The 14568-nt window shown below is 35.1% G+C and overlaps 1 protein-coding gene across 1 annotated transcript; it reads right to left on the reverse strand.

Annotated features, from left to right (window-relative positions):
* Positions 1-8335: 8335 nt before the first annotated feature.
* LOC115988879 lies at positions 8336-8509 on the reverse strand. The gene has a single exon (XM_031112506.1). The coding sequence runs from the start codon at positions 8507-8509 to the stop codon at positions 8336-8338; it is 174 nt and encodes a 57-aa protein (XP_030968366.1).
* Positions 8510-14568: the final 6059 nt, after the last annotated feature.

Consider the following 14568-nt stretch of genomic DNA (forward strand, 5'->3'; position numbering starts at 1 on the left):
TCTTTTTCCCCTTTACCTGGATGGTATCACTATTAAACTTGTTTGATAAATGAGCATATCTAATCATTTTGCTGCAGATAGCAAGTGTTACCAATCTTATGTCCCATAGTTCCTTCATTGCTATTCGTTAAGCATTTGTTTACTCAACTTTTCTTTATTCTTATTATCTTCCTTCTTTTTCTTCCTTTAAATAAATACATGGGAACTTTGAAGTCAATTAAACAATTTATTGACGATGATCTTCTGGCCCAACAGATACTCGTTAGGAACTTCGGTAGAATTTAGACATATAGATAGGACCCTGGTTCCATTGAGTGTCTTTGTGACTGAGTTTTTTAGTTGGTTTGAGGCTTAATTATATAAACTATGCTTGCTCAAAGGTATATTACTGATTAGTGAATAAGTTGAATAAGAGTGACAATTTTCAGACCAGGCATATCAACATGCCTATATATAGCTGGGTGTATATAGATCTCAGTTTCTTGATTTTCAATTGTATCCAATGGAAGCATCAATCAAGTAATGTTATGTCATATTTGAAGTCAACACACACACACACACACACACACACACACACACACACATATATATATATATATATATCAGACTACTATTTACTAGTAGTCAATGTTTGTGCATCTTTTAGGTGCATTGTATTGAACTTTTAGTTAATGTAGTTGGTTTGGATCCAAATGCTTGACTTAAATCACACCGAACTTACAACATGAGTCTGAACTTTCATGTTCTGCAGTCTAGACTCTGTTTCACAGTCAAGTAGTCTGTAATATTCTTGTCTTGTGTGCAAAGGAAAATAAAATCAAGTCGGAAAATTTATCATGAAAATTGTAGATTCCACCTGACTGCTAATCCAATAAAATGGGTACCGAAATTATATTTCAGGGTAATCATCATCACATACTGACTTAATAGAACCTGTAAGTTCTCTTCCCTCTCTTTGATGCCTCGTGGACATAGCAATGCTTCCCAAACATGGATGTGGGACAGAAATTGGTAAAAAAATGCTAATGCCTCTCCTTTGCACATCCTGTGCATGTCCATGTGGCAGTCCTTGGTTGCCCAGAGTCTGTCAGGCCGTGCTCAAAGTAGTGTCAGTGTGTGAGACGTTTCTGGCTACACACAGTGAGCAGCTATGAAGCACGGTTGCGTTTCGGGACTCGGGTGCGGTGCGGGTACGGGTGCGGAACTCGGTAATTTTTGAAAAAGGTGGATGCGGGTGCGGCGGGACTCGACAATTAAAAAATTATTAAAAATATTTTTAATATATTACTAAGCATGCTTTTTTATATAACTAGTCGCTAACCCGTGCGATGCACGAAAAATGTATTGAGTACAATATATAATTTAATCTTTGTTTATTTTACTACAACACCAAAATTGAATTTGTAAAATAAAACCATATAGCTAAAATATTTGTTAACAGTTATACATTTCAAACAAAAATTATTAAAAGGTGACCGGCCAAGAATTTATTAAAATAGGGACAATTAAAGAAAAAATATAGGAAAAAAAAGTTAGGAATAGAAATATAAGATAAAGATGGGTTACCCTAAAAAAGAATAATCCATGGATATTCATTGAAATCTTCTAGATAATTTCTGATAATAGAAAAAATAAAAACCAAAAGTTATGATGTTAAAACTTCCAAAAGGCCAAATTTTTTTTTTTTTTTTAAATCAAAAGATTCAAAGCTTCAAAAATATTGAAATAAAACAATATATATATATATATATATATATAATTACACAATAGAGAAATACAATAGAAAGAAGGGAATCCATGATTATAGCTTTTCTACTATTGAAATTGGCCAAACAATTAAATGTATTGCAAAAAATGAACTTAAAAATTCATATGTAAACCAAACAATTAGAAGATTTTGAGCCAAGAATTTATTAAAACAAAATAAAAATTATGTGACTACACAATGGAGAAATATAATAAACAAAAAAAAATATGTCTACACAACATAGAAATATTAGAGAAATATGAGGTACCTTTTAAATGTTAAAATTCAAAATATTAAAACTTTTAAAAGGTTAAAAAAATTTGAAGATTTAATTAAAAGATTCAGGCCCAGCAATTAAATAAACAAAACAACAATTGACAAACTTATAAGAAAAAGCAACAAATCTATAATTTTTATTGAACAAATCAAATAACCCTAACCTTGATGCATTGACCGAAGAAGAAAAGGAGTCCAATACATAAGTAGAATATGTGAATTGTGAAGCATGAGCCGCCCTCAAAAAATATCTTGAGGAAAAATAAGTTTTAAGAATAAAATTGTGTTTTGGGGCTTAGGTTTTCTACGCAAGCAATTCTTAAATAGAAGAGAGTAGAGGCGGTGGGAGAGTGTCCTTATTTGGCTAGAAGTCTAATTTGCATTGGAAAAGGAAAACGGTGATGAGGTGGAAAATTTAATTTAATTTAAATATTGTGCTGACTTGGAAAATTGTGGGAGTTTCAAAAGCTTCGGTTTTATATATATATATATAGATAATAATAGAAAACTCATATAATAATAATAATATAGAAATAATAATAATAAAATAAATAGATAATAATAAGTAAAAAAACAAAAAAAGTAGGAGGCTCTCACGTGTAGCTTCCCATTAAAAAAAAATAAAATAAAATAAAAAAAGAAGGAAGATGTGGCTCTTACGTTTGGTTAGAGAGCACAAAAAAACAAAGAAGAGTTTTTGTACTTATCAAAAAAGAGAAACAAAAGTTACAGAACACTTCCAAAAAAAAAAAAAAAAAAAAAAAACAGAGAACAACTCAGTACTTAAGAAGATGATGCAAAGAAGAACACGAAGAAGCAAAGATGCGATTTCAGTCCATCGGCGACAATGGCATATCAATATCCAGTCCAATCCAGAAGTTTTTTTTTTCCTTACCGGCCGATTTCCTTTTTCCGGCCGAAACACGCCGATATTCTGTCGATACGATCCGATTCGGCTCGAATCAGCGCGAATCCGTCCGGTTCGGCGCAAATCGACGTGTGTCGGAGCCGAATCGGCGCAAGTCGGCGCCGATTTGAACCGCGTCGGCGCGAGTCGAGAAATCCACGTGGCACGACGCGGCACGGACGCACGGTCTGCGGCGTCCCTCCCACGTCGCCGCGTCAAACGCGGGTGCGCTGGGTCTGGAGCCACGTCCATGCATCCCAGGTGAGCAGTGATCTGGGACTATGTAAGTATTACTCTGAAGTGGCTGCGTAAGTCATCCATGAGCCAGAATTTGAGCCTATAATTGAGGCTAAACACGGAGTTTTAGGCATTTATTTGATGATGCGTGGGACCATTCATTGGCTGCTAATAACTTTTCTCTTCCAAATGCATCAATGCAGAAGAAATGATCTCAATGCGATGATGATCAACACATGGTAATTCTATGTGAATTTATAATAGTTATATGTTTTTATGTATGCTCTTGACCATCAGTTGCTGAAAATATCAGGAATCTTTTGCTTTTTGTTCTGACTCTTCTCACCTTCTCCATTCTCCACAAAGTTTTACAATCCCCTTCCCATCAGTCGATTCTTTGGAAGTTTGCGTGAAGTTCCAAAAGTGCCTTCAAAGGTTAATTTCTTTGTGTACAGCGGCATTGAGTAGAATTTTGACTAATGACAACTTGAGGCAGTGTCCGCTTGTTGTTATTGACTGTGTTGTATGTGTAAGAGGGCAGGGGAAAATATTAATCATTTACTCTTGCATTACCCTGGGCCGGTTCTAGACATTTTGGGACCTAAGGCAAGAATTAAAATGGTGCATTTTTTATATTAAATTAATATTTATTTAATATTTTTATATTATAATATATTTCATTTAAAATATATTTTTCTTGCCTTTGAGATGCAAATTGACTAATAAAATTTTTGTATTCTAGTTTTTCTAATGTCTCATTTCCAATCGATAATATAGCCAATCCTTTAATCTTTCTTTTGAAGTTCATTATCAAGATTTGTTGTATTGCAAAATTTAACATCATTTTTATCTTGCAATTGTATCATTTCATGATCTTCCATCTCTTTTTGGTGAATTTCTTGTTCATTTGTGATATTTTCATCTAAATTTTGTGTTATATTTTGTTTACTAATAACAAATTTATCCATTGATCCTTTTTGAGACTCAATTAATTTTTCCTTTTGTTTTTCTTTTTTTAAGTTTTTCATATCTAGATGCATATTTTCTAATAGACATTTCTAATCAAACAATATATTTATAAAGACTAAACTAAAAAATAACTTTCAAGTGTAGAGAAAATAAGAAATAGAACTTGATTTATATAAAAAGTATTATTATAGTTTCACCGAATAATAACAAGTTTTTAGTAATCTCAACCTACATAAATAAAGATTTATTCATTATATTACCTATAATTAAAATATATATATATATATATATATAACACAAGATTAAAAAAAAAAAAATTAAGCACAACCATAACAAAAACAAGCCCAGCCTAGACAAGAAGATGTCTGCCAAGACCCACCCACAATAAAACAAATCCTTTTACGACAACAACAACAACAAAAAAACTTGGAGGCCCAAACGTGAAATGTCCAGCCACAGCCTAACCCCAGTCTTAACAAATCTAAAGTATAAAGCCAAGCCTTATAAGTTCTACCTCAAAACTCAAAACTCAAAACCCATTCTATAGAATGCCAGAAAAAACAGCAGTGAAAAAAAAAAAAAAAAAAAAAGGTAGTTGGCTCAACAAAGTTTTCAGATCAGATGGCAGATGTGATCAGATGATTTAGTCATTTAGATCAGAGGAAGCTTAAGCCAGGCAGCAACAATGGAGAGAAAGAATGAGAGAGGCGGAGAGTAAGAGTTGAGAGAAAAAAGTAGAGCAAGAATGAGAAAGAGACAGTAAAAATGTTAGGGCTTTAAGGTTTTTTATTTGTTTTGGTTATTGATTGTTTTGTGGTTAATTTCTTAGACTAGATTTGTAGTTTATCTTGTTGAATTTTGGTTTGTCTAGAGGATAATGATGTTATTTTTGGGACAATTGATTTTATTTAGACCAAAAAAAAAATTTTGTGCTACCAATGTTTAACTGGGTATAATAGAAATTTTGGTTTTTGGTCAAAAGGATGTGCCGGATTTTTTTAGATTCATTTGAAACCAAAATTTTTTTTCCCTACTATCCCTTCTTTTCTAAAATTTTGGGGCCCCCTTCCACTTGGGGGCCTTAGGAAATTGCCTAATTGGCCTAGTGGAAGGGCCGATCTTGGCATTGCCTCATAACTAGAGAGTTGTGAAGTATGGTGTTCACTCTTTCCGAGGTATTTTGGGTTATGTCTAAAGGTATAGTGGAGCATAAAAGATTTTGAAACATATGTAGGGTTAAAGAGGTTCTCAGCTTGGAATCAATGGGGAGCCTGACCTTGAAAGTCCTTGCAATGACTTATGCATTGTTTCCTCCGATCTTATTGTACAACTCCCAATAGCGGTCCAAATACACTTTGAGAGTTTGTTCTTCCTTCATAGACATTGTAATCAAAGAGTCAAAGGGCTCAAGAACTCGACTACATGTTACAAACCTTGCGCCGAATGCTTAGGTCAACTCATCATATCCATGAATGAATCTCTTCTCCAATCTGTCAAACCACCTCATGGTCGTGTGTCCCAGGCTGGACGAGAAGATTTTACACATTAAGACCTCATTCTTGGAGTAGATGGCCATGCTTTGGTTGTATTGGCTAACATACTCCGCAGGGTCAGATTTACCATCGTAGATAAAGAAAATAGGCCTCACAAATCTCTGTTGCATGTCTGAAGTCTTGATATCCTCAAAAAAAGGGGACCGTGAAATTTGTTGCAAGGCATTGCTCATCACATCATTCCCCATATTTTGTGGACTAGAAGACTCACCATGAGTCCTCAATGTTTGGAATCTTCTCAGAGAAACTTCTCTTTCCTCGATTCATCATGGGGAGAGTTCTTTCTGCTTATTCCTCCACGAGGGAGAATCCACTATTTCCTTGCACTTGTTGACTAGGAATATTGAACTCTCCCTATTCCTGCGCAGGGGTGAGATTGACCTCTGCCTATACCTAAAAGGTCAGTATTCCTGTTGCAGCCGAGGATACCTTAAGATGTTCTCCATTCTACAGGAGTCTCCTCCATCGGGGCTAATTTCCCAATGATCTCTATTTCCTTTATGATGCCTTGCTCCTCGTTGTAAGGCTAACATTGTGCCCTCAAATGATCCATTTCCCAATTTCTACTGGATTGGGAAGGTCTCACGGAGTTCATCACTGATGTTTCCCTATAATGGGAGGGAGGCACCAGTTCTCTACTATGACTTTGTTGTGGCTCTGTTTGGCCATTCCCCCTTCATTCTAACTATACCATTCTATTCCCTAAAACTGATCCTACGAACAAGCTAAGCTGCGGCGACCTAGGACTTCTATTCCATCCCCAGCTTGTCATTTCAACTTTAACTAACTCCTAATCCTATAGCTTTGTGGAAAATCATACCAACAATGCCAATTGTGGGAACCTGAAATGCAAAACTTCCTTAAAGGAGATTGGCGTCTAATCAACACAACTAATTTCTAATTATGATGAGATGAAATTCCACAATGGAATATTAGAAAGGTGATTGGAGGTGAAAACAACATGATTAAACACTTGGATTGATAAAACATTGGTTTCCCGAGGTACACAAAGAAAAAAGGAAAATACATGCTCTACCTTTCTCTCTCTCTCTCTCTCTTGTTCTTCCTCAATTTTTCTAGATCCCCCATCATGTTGGTGGTCTCCTCTTATACTCCCCTTTCTTGCTTTCCATCTATCCCTCCCTTAGCTGGATTTGTGGATATATTTTTCCCATCACACTCCTCTCTCTGTCATTTCTTAATCATGAAGGCAAACGTTTGGGGAATTCTTACTATTCAGGCTAGTCATTCAGCATTTAGTGGAGCTGACATTAGGTAGGGATAACTCATTAATGTGGAGGTGACTGTTACATTATGCTCTATGTCTCCTCCTTCATATTCCTCGAGAAGATAGCCGAATAGATATCCTCGATAAAACAGCTAGTAAGTTCTTGGCTGGACAATGCTACCTCAGGAAGACTAGTTCCACGAATTACCTCGGTAACGGGTCAACCCAAATGGTCTCTCCTCCTTTGGGCTTTGATTACCCTGTATTTACATATGGGCCAGGCTCATTCCATGGATGGGCTATGTGGAACCTAGTTGTATTTGATTTGAATTATGACCTAACCTGATATATAAGTTCTACGGTTTTTAATATGATTTTTTTTTAGGCTTCATAGGCAAATTTTTTCAAATTATGTAAATATTGTCTTGTGTAATTACTTTCTTTTACGTATATTTTTTCTCTATTTTGCATTTCACAGATCTGTGAATTTCGTGTATATTCCTTGCAACTAGCTATCATTCATGGGCTTATCATGCTTGGTTGCGAAATTGGTGTGTTAAAAGATAAGATTGCGGTGAAAGTGCCGACGTACGACCCTGATTAGTGTATATTTGTTTGTTTGTTTGTTTTTTTTTTTTTTTTTTTTTTTTTTTTCAGTGAATAGTGGCTAGTAGGAAAGATTGTACTGAAATCGGGCAAATATATTGATCTTATTCTTTTCTTCTTTGGTAAATGATCAAAAGTGAATGACCAAAAAAAATATCTATCATTTTGGTTAGCGCAACATGTTCGCATGATAATACTGGCATATAAAATCACTATTTTGATGGATTTCATCAAAAGCGAAAAATACTTGGATCATTCAGTGATGTGGTGTTTTCCTACATTTAATTTGCAGTCAACATATATGACCATATGTATATATAACCATGAGGACAACTATGATATTACAACATGTCAAGTGTTCCCTTCATTTTCTTGGGATTAAAAACATTTTCTTCATGTTGCTCCCAAAGAAAGAAAAAGGGGGAAGACATACAAAAGTTACAGATAACCCTTAGAGCAACAGCTTGACAACAGCACCAGCTGCCGGACAACATTTTTTATAAGATACAACCCCTCATATCAGTTCCGTCAGTGTTTATCCACGCATGATAAGATGACTGGATGGTGAAAAAGCAAGAGCGCAGTTACAAAGCTTTCCTATGCCCCTAAACCCAAGGGATTTTCCTAATAGGGTAAAAAATAAAAGGCATCCTAGGAGGAAGTATATTAACCACGCCATTGCCTACAAAACCAAACCGGACCAGCACAAAAAACGAAGCCTAATGAAGAAGAAGAAGTAATATATTATAGGATAAAAAGGAAATGGGGAAAGAGAGATTTATTAGAAGATGAAATTGGGGAAGAATAGGCTATTATTCATCTCCATGGATATACCAGCAAAGAAGAATGGTGGCACAGCGTCGAAGGATATATATACGGGCACGTTGTTCCTTCACTAAGGAAGCACACTTTCTGGTGAAGCCATGCCCCTTTCTTTTTGCAGGGGACTTGATTCCACACATGGTCTGTTGCTTGAGTTCAACCATGGCTGACGCTATCATTCTTTACTATAGCAGAGAATAAATGAATGAAAATGAGAGCTCGTACAGCAGAGGTTGAGGAGGCCTCTGAGGTTAGGGGGAAGGGTTAGGTACAATGTATATATACACTCACAACCACAACTATAAGGAAGTAAAGGTTGACTGCATTTCAAAGGGAGAGAACGTGGTCAGGTTCGAAAACTGAGGGATTTGCAGCCTCAGCAGCGTAGTTTTCTATGAAGGGGGAGAGAACATTGGCTTAAACTAGTTCTATTATAATGCAGTACAATATATTAATGCTCCTACCAATGTTAATCAGATTGGTTGGGACGCAAAATCGAAGAGGGTGAATTAGAAAAGTGGTAAAGGTGGGCATGAAAAAAGGAGGCCTGCTTAATAGAGACAAGGCAAAAGATTTGGCTATGGGAACAGAGTCCCGGCAATCTGACCTCAATTCTGAGGTGGGACGTTGGTTTGGTTGGATTCTACCTTGCATGACTAGCTAGACATAGAGATTAGAGAGAGAATCCATAGCAATTTTTTTTCCATTTTCCTTCTCAGTTAATTAGACCAAAGTGCCAACTGTTACTAAAGTAATTTATCTATACATGACATGATGTTTAGCATATCATCTCTTCATTGCTGTCAACATTATATTATCTACGTATAGCTAACTATGGCCACACTACAGCTCATCTTTTTTTTTTTTGAGAAAAAGGTAAGCATAATTTTATTAAATAATTAAGACAATTCAGATTGGAATATATTATCCAAATTTCCAAATAGATCTTCTACCCATACATTAGTGCCTGCAGATAAAACTACTCTCCTAGCTAAACCATGAGCTAGCCTATTCCCTTCCCAACAAACATGCTAGAACTGACATTGCCGCAACATACCCCCAATCCTTTTGGTCTCGTCGATAATGTGACCAAACAGAGTATTACAACGCCCATCTAATCCTCTTTGCTCATTCGAAAAATTTCTTTTATCATATTTTTTTTAAAAGAAATTCCAACGTGGAAAAGAAAACATTTCTGTTTTTTTTTTTTTTTAAGAAAGAAAAGAGATTTTTTTTAAATACACCTTATTTTCCCAAAAAAAAAAAAAAAAAGACATATTCTTTAGTAAGAACATTTTAAAAGGAAAGAAAAGATTTTTTTTTTTCTTCTTGAAAGAACATTTAAAAAAAAAAGAAGGTTGAAAGGTGGATTTTTAAAAAAGGGTTTTATTTTGAAAAACACTTTTGAAAAGGGAATAAATTTCTTTTTTCTTTGAAAAACCATTTCTTTGGACAAGCATACTAAAGGAATTTGTTTACCCAAGCTATTAATTTATGACAACATTATTAATGACAAGAAAATAAAATTGGTAGAAAATTTAAATGACAAGTAAATGTAAGCCTGAATTTAAATGACAATAAAAGTAAAGAGCTTGAACTCAAATGACAATAAAAGTAAAGAGCTTGAACTCAAATGACAATAAAAGTAAAGAGCATTAAAAAAAAATTAGAGATCCCTCTTAAATAAGCTTTAATCTATTTCAAGCCTTATGGGCTCTTTGTCAAAAAGAGACGGGTTCTAAGCCGTCAATCATCCTTAAGACGACATACCCATATTATGCTTTACTTAAGGTTTAAAGCTCATTTAAAAGGGACAAATAGAAAATCTTTTTCTTAAATGATGAGATAGTAATATATAAATAAATAAATAAATAAATATATATATATATATATAAAAGAACTACAGATATTGCATATACTGTGTTGAGCCTCGTATCTAGATTATTGTTACCAGCCAAGTAGTTCTAGTGGATCTGCTAAGAAGATTTCCTCCAAGAGTTTATTTCAATAAAGGATTCCATCAGTTGCGTGTGACTAGGAAATTAGATTGCTTTTCTATCTTTTGTTATTATTGTTTGTTATTAGATTGTTTTTATTATTAGAAGGAAAGGTATTACAGTTATCTAATTTAGCCAATGTTTCTGCTAAGGGAGAATAATTGGGTTGTTACTTTTTTTTTTTTTTTTTTTTTTTTTTTTTTTTTTTTTTTTGAGAATGAACTACATTGTTACTTGGAATGTATTCAAAGTGAGTAATGAGAAATAAGAGGGAGCAGAGAAATAGGATATTCGATCTCCAGCACCTCTTGTTACCGAAGCATTGCCATCCATTCTATATTCCTAACAAGGTTGAAAGGAGCAAGATTTGCTGCCAATGGGGATGGTCAGGTGGTAGATCAAGAGAGAGAGAGAGACAGTCACGTAATAAAGAGAGTAAGAGAGAGAAAGAGAGAGCATTCATTGAGTCTATTGGCTAATACAAGGTAAAACATTAATGATTTTCAAAATATTAATATGACAATAGCTTTATTTCTAAGCCTTAGATTTGTAAGGAATCTACGCTTTAAAAAATGTGTAACTCTTATGGAGTTACACCAAATGTAACTTGAATCCATTATATATATATATATATATATATATATATAACAATAGGAATTAAAGGTGCAATAAATAAAAGGGGAGTGCACAAGTATAAGTGCTTATGAGGTGTGGGGGCTAAAAGCCAGGATTCACACACATATATACTTAGATTAAGTTAGAGTATAATTTCTATATTATATAAAAATAAATAAATAAAAGGGGAGTGGGCATTAAGCAAAAATTAAATGGGATTACAATAATGTAAAGGGGAAGGGGAGAGAACATTAAATAAAAGGGATGACAATAAAGTAAAGGGGAAGAGGAAGAACATTAAATAAAAGGGATGACAATAAAGTAAAGAGGGAAGGGGAAGAACGTTAAATAAATGGACAACAATATACAAGATAAATATATGAACAAGAATGTAAGGAGTTCCTACATGCATAGAAGAGATGAGACTTCTTTCCCCTAAGGGTACTTCTCATATTAAGTCTAGGTTATGGTTCAATACCCATCTAGGAACTTAACAACAATATGACAATCAACAACATAAGCATAAAGGAAAAGAGAGATAGATATACACAATCACAACAACAAAATGCTAGTAATTTAAAGCAAAGAGACAACAAACAAATAAATAGAATTTCATATATATAAGATGAATGATGTTTACATAAGAAGAAATAGAGAGGGATGGGATGGGTGCAGTTATTAAGAAACTACCTCATCCCTACACCTTACCCACAAAGATTACAATAAAGATGAGAGGGGCTGAATTTCTGTGATGGGTTTCCTAAAGAGAGGAGAGAGAAAATTTTCAGAATTTTCTAGGGTTTTATTAGATTTTTCTAGTATTTTTTTCTTTGATTTTTCTATTTTTTCTCCCAAAAACTTCTTACTTTTTAGAAAAAAATTGGGGGGGGGGGGGGGGTATTTACAGGGAAGCCAAAAAAATGGGCGGTTATATGATAGTGTTCTAGTACACCATCACATAGCCTCCCACTTTTATACCAAGTTTGACTATTTCGTCTTTTTCCTAGTTTTTGGTCTGATCTTTGTGTGACTTTTTGGAGGCTTTCTAAGTTCTGATTTCTTCAAACTTTATATCCTTGGAAAGCTCTAGATGTCTAGTTTCCAAAGGTTCTGACTTTATGAGATTTGGAGCTACAGTCATCAAAATATCTCAGGAAAGGAGGTGATGCAGTGTAGGAAATTCTATGACATTTTCCCTTAAAATAGTTATTCCTTCCAATCCACGATAGATATCACCAAGCCCTTTTTGTGAGAGGTGGTCAAGACCCCATACTTCAAACTGGTTCAGTCGGATTGCTCCAATTCTTACCCAATCAGTACAGTTTTTTGTGCAAAGTTGGTCCAAAAACAGCCTGTTTAACCATTAAAAAAAAAAGTGAAAATTTTAATTAGGGTTTTGGTGTTTTGTTGATATCTCATCCATTTTAACTCCTGTTTTGGCCCATGAACTATCATTTTGAAGGGATAAATATGACCTACAAGATGGTCCAAAATTTAGCCCGATTGGACGATTGGATAAAAAAATCAACTTTTTGACCATACCCAGTTAGGGTTTTTGGTCTTAATTACTATCAGAAGGGTTTTCAAATGTTGTAACCCTTTGATCCACTATCGAATCATGTTGCGTTTATTTGCTACACTTTTTTTGCTTTGAAACTCATGATTTGCACCTTTTTGAAATTTTATTTATTTATTTTTGATACGTTAATCGAGGTCGAATAAAGTACGGTATCGACATCACCCAACTTGACTATATTGCTTTCAATCTCTGTCCTAGACCACATATCAAGGCCACAATATCTACCACATCAACACCACCTTCCACAAACCTTTGAGGATCATTAACAAAATCAACCATGGTACATAACCATAGAAAAAAATTCCAATCTTCATGCAATATACAATCACACGTTTTATGACATGCTCTAGCCAAAAAAATGACACATAAAAATCAAGTATGTTTGTACACACAACAAAAAAAGTAAACAAAACAAAAATTTTGTGCACCCAAAACACGAGATGCATGAAAAATGAATGGTGAATCGGGCTTATAGGCCTATAATAGTGGTCATATGGGACATTAGGCCCAAAATCCTAGTTTTGGTACGAAACTGGATTCGACTAGTGATCATGGTTTTGAGGTCCAAAATGTGACAGGGAGCCAAGCCCATGGACACGAAGAAAGCCCAATTCGTGGGAAAGAGAAGAGAAAGCTTGGGCCCTAAACGGGAGGGGAGCTTAGCCCAATAAGACAAAGAGGACATGAAAAACTAAGAAGGCCTAGTGATAAAAGGTAGAATAAAAGAGCAAAGGAGCCCGGAGAAAGGAGGGGATCCGAGTTCAAAGCTTATTGGGTCCTCCAATTCCAAAGAAGTATATCCTTAGGAAGGGCTAGAAGGTGTTGAATGGGATGTGGACAGCTCAAGAGACAATCTGGGCACAATACACACAAATTCCAGAAAGGCACAAGGATTGAATAAGGTCTTGTCTAGATCAAGCAACTGGGATCCAAAAGGCAGTGACAAGGACAGATGACGGCTTCAGGATCAATACTTGATGAGAAAAGCCAAAGGACCTTGGGCAAGGTAGAGGATGTGGAATAAGAGGAAAGTGATCAAAAACCTTTTTAAGCACACCCCTTGAAAGAGGGAATCCGTCCATTTCTAGAAAATGGCCAAGTTGTGAGAAGTCAACATCAAGGTCTCAAGGCTTTTAAAGTTTCCCTTTTGAGGCCTTGGAAGAAGAACAAAAAGCATTGACCTTAAAGGGAATCTGGGTTTACCTAAAGGAGCTCCTACAAGTGAAAAGTCAGTAGATGAACTTTCAGCTATCGGTTCCCATGAAGATGAAATAAGAGGAAATAAGAAAGAACCAGCCACCAATGTTTCAAAAAAATCAGTGGCTCAAGTACCCAAAAGAATCAAGGGATAAAATATGGATTTAAAGAGCTTTCAAAGGGCACTATAAAAGGGAGGTGAGCCTGAAGTTAAAAGGGGCATTCAGCAACAAGCAATCTAGAGAGAGAACACACAGAAAATCTTAAAGTTTTTTTTCTTGAAGTGACTCCCTGAGTATTTTTTCTTTAAGCTATTAGTTAAGTTTTAAGAAGAAGAGGCATTGTAAAAGGAACTAATAGCAAAAATACTCAGGGAGTCACTTAGATTCAAGAAGACTCAAATTTCATAAGTCTTGAGAGGCTAAGTGGAATTACTCAAGTCTATGATTTTTGAGCTTTATTGAGCCTCATGGAGTATCCTTACAAGGCAGGACCTGATGTACTCAAGTACTTAACTTAATAAAATACAATATCATCCTCTTTGAGGGATCTTCACATTTTATTCATTTACTTTATATCGTGTATTTGTTGTTCCTTATTAGTTGCTCAACCAATATATATTTATATATATATAAATATATATATATATATATATATATATATTTGTGTTGTGGAGTTCATCTTGTGCATAGATTGGTTCGTATAACGGCCCAAGGAGGTCGCGGTGAGCCAAGTCCAGTCCAACTAATACCGATTAACTCATTTGGTGGCCCAGGATCCCCTTACCAACGTTGGGCCTGGGAAGCGACAACAGAGAGACTCACACATGGTTATT

This window comes from Quercus lobata, chromosome 5 (genome assembly GCF_001633185.2).
Source record: "Quercus lobata isolate SW786 chromosome 5, ValleyOak3.0 Primary Assembly, whole genome shotgun sequence".
Lineage (NCBI taxonomy): Eukaryota > Viridiplantae > Streptophyta > Magnoliopsida > Fagales > Fagaceae > Quercus > Quercus lobata.